The 6,000-nt window shown below is 43.3% G+C and overlaps 1 protein-coding gene across 1 annotated transcript; it reads right to left on the bottom strand.

Annotated features, from left to right (window-relative positions):
* Positions 1-313: 313 nt before the first annotated feature.
* On the bottom strand, positions 314-1,255 carry LOC118936907 (repetitive proline-rich cell wall protein 1-like). Its single transcript, XM_036934553.1, has one exon. It carries the CDS (start codon positions 1,253-1,255, stop codon positions 314-316), a length of 942 nt encoding a protein of 313 aa, XP_036790448.1.
* Between the last annotated feature and the right edge of the window lie 4,745 nt (positions 1,256-6,000).

Raw genomic sequence — 6,000 nt, 5'->3', positions numbered from 1 at the left:
ACAACGACAGTCTGTACAGTGGCCAATGACAGTGGCTCGTTGAAGACCCCACACCTAATGTCATTGTCATTACCGCAGGCATCACTCACGGATGGCTATCACGAGAGGGACCAATTGGGATTCTGTTGACATCATGTCACCTCATTAATTACCAGTGGAACCCCTCCCGAGCATTCAAGGGCCACCAGAGAGATGAGGTCACGCACGAACAAAAGTTAACTCCAGGGTGGATCTAAATACACTGTCCCAGCTATGTGGTCTCTCTGTACGCAGGCGGGAAAACAAAATATGACATCCCAAATAGTAATGTGACTCAGAGTTTGAGTTGGGTTTCTTTCACTGGCAGTGGGAAGCACTTGGCCTTTACAAGAAGGAAGGGGGTATACAGGAAGGGGGCATACAGGAAGGGGGTATACAGGAAGGGGGTATACAGGAAGGGGTTATACAGGAAGGGGGCATACAGGAAGGGGGCATACAGGAAGGGGGTATACAGGAAGGGGGTAAACAGGTAGGGGGTATACAGGAAGGGGGCATACAGGAAGGGGGCATACAGGAAGGGGGTATACAGGAAGGGGGCATACAGGAAGGGGGCATACAGGAAGGGGGTATACAGGAAGGGGGTATACAGGAAGGGGGTAAACAGGAAGGGGGTATACAGGAAGGGGGCAAACAGGAAGGGGGCATACAGGAAGGGGGCATACAGGAAGGGGGCATACAGGAAGGGGGTATACAGGAAGGGGTTATACAGGAAGGGGGCATACAGGAAGGGGGCATACAGGAAGGGGGTATACAGGAAGGGGGCATACAGGAAGGGGGCATACAGGGAGGGGGCATACAGGAAGGGGTTATACAGGAAGGGGGCATACAGGAAGGGGGTATACAGGAAGGGGGCATACAGGAAGGGGTTATACAGGAAGGGGGCATACAGGAAGGGGGCATACAGGAAGGGGTTATACAGGAAGGGGGCATACAGGAAGGGGTTATACAGGAAGGGGGCATACAGGAAGGGGGTATACAGGAAGGGGGCATACAGGAAGGGGTTATACAGGAAGGGGTATCCTTGTTTCTGGTAACCAACCCACCACTTACGTCGAATGAAGAAGACTAAAAGCCGAAGACGACCTGTAAATGCGACCTGCCATTTGCAGTCTTTCAGCTGACAACGGAGCAATTTGTTGTTGTAGCCGCAGTAACCGTGGAATACAGGGGAGGCTAGAGCAAACGGGAACTGGCTGGCAAAAGAGGAAAATAACATCTGTTTGACATGGCAGTTTGTACGGCTGGTGACTGAGTCTATGACCTGACCAATGGCACGATCCCAGTCCCGTCAGAGGGAAACCCTGAGCGGTGCTCCGGAGCCACAAGACATATTGTTGACCAGGGTGATGTCATGGGCCAGTCTGGGATTACACCCCAACACAGGACAAGACCCAGACAGAACTCAGGAACCGGGGACTGGCCAGCAACCATACATACAGTCAACAATAAGCCTCTCCCAACCCACAACACAACCATGGGTTTCAGTTTCACTCATCTGGTCTCAATGAGAAATATCTCCATTAGTACTAATAAACTCTACAGCCTCACTGCTGTACAGGCATACTGTACCCTGGAGTTTAAGTATGGGCCTTAGTCACAACCATCTGACACAAGAATTCAGAAATAAGGGTTTTTGTAAACAGTGGTTAGTGACAAGAATTCAGAAGTAAATTCTTTCTGTAAACAACACACCTAAAATATGGCTTTTGCGTGTAACGATAGTGCTATACACTCCCAGTGACTTGCTTGCATTTCTGGGATTATCTGTCCAAGCCTGTGTCTAGTGCCAACTCTGTCCAAGCCTGTGTCTAGTGCCAACTCCAAACCTGCGTCTAGTGCTGATTCTGGGATTATCTGTCCAAACCTGCGTCTAGTGCTGATTCTGGGATTATCTGTCCAAACATGCGTCTAGTGCTGATTCTGGGATTATCTGTCCAAACCTGCGTCTAGTTCTGATTCTGAGATTATCTGTCCAAACCTGAGTCTAGTGCTGATTCTGGGATTATCTGTCCAAACCTGCATCTAGTGCTGATTCTGGGATTATCTGTCCAAACCTGCATCTAGTGCTGATTCTGGGATTATCTGTCCAAACCTGTGTCTAGTGCTGATTCTGGGATTATCTGTCCAAACCTGTGTCTAGTGCTGATTCTGGGATTTTCTGTCCAAACCTGCGTCTAGTGCTGATTCTGGGATTATCTGTCCAAACCTGTGTCTAGTGCTGATTCTGGGATTATCTGTCCAAACCTGCATCTAGTGCTGATTCTGGGATTATCTGTCCAAACCTGCATCTAGTGATAATTCTGGGATTATCTGTCCAAACCTGTGTCTAGTGCTGATTCTGGGATTTTCTGTCCAAACCTGTATCTAGTGCTGATTCTGGGATTATCTGTCCAAACCTGTGTCTAGTGCTGACTTTTTGCACTTTCAACATACAGTAAAGATTGTGGTCTGCAGGAAAATTAGTACACTGCTCTTTTCTGCTCTATCCCACCCAACAACTAGATGAAAGGAGCTTCCTGAAACAGAGATGAGAGTTGGGTAATTGTCTGTGCATCATATCCTGTCTGTGGGAGAGTCACACCGCCAGCATTGAGGAGCAGTGACATCAACACACAAATTATGCCAAAACCACAGTTATAATCAGAGCATTAGATATTTTTACACCCAGACAGGTCCCTGTATCATCCTGCTCCTTTCCTGGGGCACAGGAGGTCTGTGTGGAGTGAAACAGGCTCAATTGTTTCGAGCAGGACCTCCCAGGTGTTCACAGAAATTAGACTTCCCTTTGTTTGCATAGCATTCACCCACAGTAGCTAGTAGGCCCCTTGTAAGAGCACACACCTGACACAACATCCCTTCCCTGAAATATATTTGTACATGTTTTATTTAAATAAGTTTATATTCAGTTTTGTACTCATGTTATATTGAAGAGTGGAAAGGGGTCAATTGATCCAACAACAAGTGGCACCAAACCAATCCATGGCATGATCTCCATCAGGAAACGAGTCTTGTTTTTAGACCTGGGGTCTCGTTTATAAACCTTGTGTACGTACAACATTTGCCCCCAAAACATGTGCGGGCCAGTTCTCACGTAAAAGTTGGCATTCATAAAAACCTAAATTTGAGGTGAGAATGTGCCTATCCTCCCTCAAACATCAGACCATGCGTTCGCAGTTTCTAGTGGTTGAAGTACTGCATTGCAAGAAGGCAAAAGTAGAATAGTAGTAGGGTTTATATGATGACACTTTTATTCAAAACCTAAAAACAGGCAGCTAAATATAATGACAAGATGCAATCATTTGCTGTTAGTGAGAATAGTTTTTTTTTTTTTAAATGTATCTTTGCATTCTAAAATAATTAGAAGTATGCATTTATTTCCCATTATTTATTTCTTTTCCATGAACATTGCAGAATAAATTCCCCGCCTTTTCTGACTGTGATGATGTCATAGGCTACTCGTGTCACGAAATAGCCTATAGGCACAACTAGTTAGCACAGGCTACATACCATTCCTCCCATCTCTCATTTAATTGGACCCACTTCACAGTAGTAAACAGATAAGCTATTTTAAGTATTTTTGCTCTATGCGCTCCGAAGCATAGTTTAACAATAGAACAGACGGTTCACCTTTCCCATTGACGTTTGTCATTTACAAACATAATCAATAATACATATAGCATAACCATTGCAGAATAAAATCCTCACCTTTTCTGGCCATGATGAGTTCATATTCCTATACACAACAACCATGCACATCTCTCAGTTAATTGGGCCTATTTGATAGGCTATAATTATTTCGATACAGTACAATTGAAACAAATCTATTTACAGGTCCACAACAATGTTTTTGACTTTCAGAAACAGTCAGATACAGCAAATGTCACAAGAAAACATTCTGCTAACACCTCCAAAGACATTTGATCAAGTTCGCAATTTCCATTTATTTTCGATAACCTAATGCAGGGATCGTCAACTATATTAAAAACGCTGGCCGTTTGTTTCTTGAGCGCCATGTTTAGGGGCAGCCGGTACATAATTACATATCATTTGCAGACTGCAAATTGATCACAAGAATCCCAAAAACGATATAATATTTGACTAAAACATAATAATTTCAAACCTTGCTTACATTTGTCTTTCCATTATGCATGGGAATACTTGAGAACATATGTCCTAAATTAAAATCACTTGGAGCTGATTTCCTGTTTTTAGAGTATTTTATGTCCAACCAAGAAAAAAATAAAATGTTTCTCATAAAACTTGGGGGGGGCAGATAAAACCACCCGCGGGCCACCAGTTGGAGGAACCCTGGCCTAAAACCCTGGCCTAATCTTGGCCTAATTCCAATACATACAAAGTATGAAGCAAATAAGGGCGTTATTGTCCCCATAAAAGGTGGAGTTATAACGCTGGTTCACGTGCACACAGTTTTACGACATGTCCGATTTTCTATGGGAAACAAGCCCCAAGTTTACAAATATTTTTTGGGGCCGTGTGCAGTATGTTCCAAAATGGCGCACGCTGTAATTTAGCTTAAAATGTATGTTTATAAATGAGGGCCCAGAAACAGCTGTTGATTAATATAACATAGTGAATATCCCACTGAACCCAATGAAATCCTTGTTTCCAGGGAAACTAGGAACTGCTGTTCTGGTCGATAGCGGACAAAGGACTGGTACAGTGAAAAGCATTTGTTCAGAAATGCCAGCTGACGCCATTCTTTGTGACCAATATTTCCTACGGTACAGGGTGGAGGTGTATGGGAGCTTTGTCCCCACAGGCCACGTTCTTGACAGGTCAGGGTGGAACAGTCATACCGTCATCTCACACCAGTCGTTCAATCACGCATTTGACACTAGTAGTTGTTGCGATAATACATTCCATGTTAGTTAGATTGTTAATTACATTGCTACACTGAACGGAAATATGAAACGCAACACATAGTGTTGGTCCCATTTTTCATGAGCTGAAATCAAATAAAATAAATCACCAAAATCTTATTTCTCTAAAATGTTGTGCACAAATTTGTTCACATCCCTGTTAGTGAGCATTTCTCCTTCACCAAGATAATCCATCCACCTGACAAGTGTGGCATATCAAGAAGCTGATTAAACAGCATGATCATTACACAGGGGCACCTTGTGCTGGGGACAATAAAAGGCCACTTTAAAATGTGACGTTTTGTCACACAACACAATGCCACAGATGTCTCAAGTTTTTTATATTTTTTTTGTCAGTATAATAAGGAGTGCATTAGTATGTACTTCAGAAATAGAGAAATGTCTATTAAAAGCCATTTGTTTCTGCTGGAACATGAGTAAAGAAGAGCTCTTGGAATTCCCATTAAAGATGCAACAGAGACTTTCCATATCTACACACATAGGGGAGAGAATTCCATGCATTCTGCGATAGAGAGCTGGTTTTCTCAGTCACTTCCTTCATGGCCTGATAACCCAGTGTCACTGTCAAGTTTCTTTAAATAGACACAGGGCCGTTCACACAGCCACAGACTTCTCAGGAACGACACATTTGTATATTGTACAAGTTGTGCGAAAGATTATTTGCATCATTTGTGTTTGGCCAACACGGGATGTCTGTTTTTTCACAAATATCTGTTACATTCCAGACAATATAAAAACGTCCATCATTCATTTAAATTACACTGGTCTCAAAAATGAATAGCATAAAGAAAATGCTAAAGGCTATATTTGAGACTGCAGAGAGAAAACAAACATCCATTTCTGATTTTAAAAGAGAGGCTGTGTCACTCAGGAAAAATGGAAAGTATGCCAGAACTGGGATTAGGTCTTGGCATGAAGTCAATATTCACAGTGCAGTGACTACAACAGGGTGGAGTGACTACAACAGGGTGTAGTGACTACAACAGGGTGGAGTGACTACAACAGGGTGGAGTGACTACAACAGGGTGGAGTGACTACAACAGGGTGTAGTGGCTACAAC

This window comes from Oncorhynchus mykiss, chromosome 10 (assembly GCF_013265735.2).
Source record: "Oncorhynchus mykiss isolate Arlee chromosome 10, USDA_OmykA_1.1, whole genome shotgun sequence".
NCBI lineage: Eukaryota > Metazoa > Chordata > Actinopteri > Salmoniformes > Salmonidae > Oncorhynchus > Oncorhynchus mykiss.
This window is presented reverse-complemented; position numbering and strand designations above follow the sequence as displayed.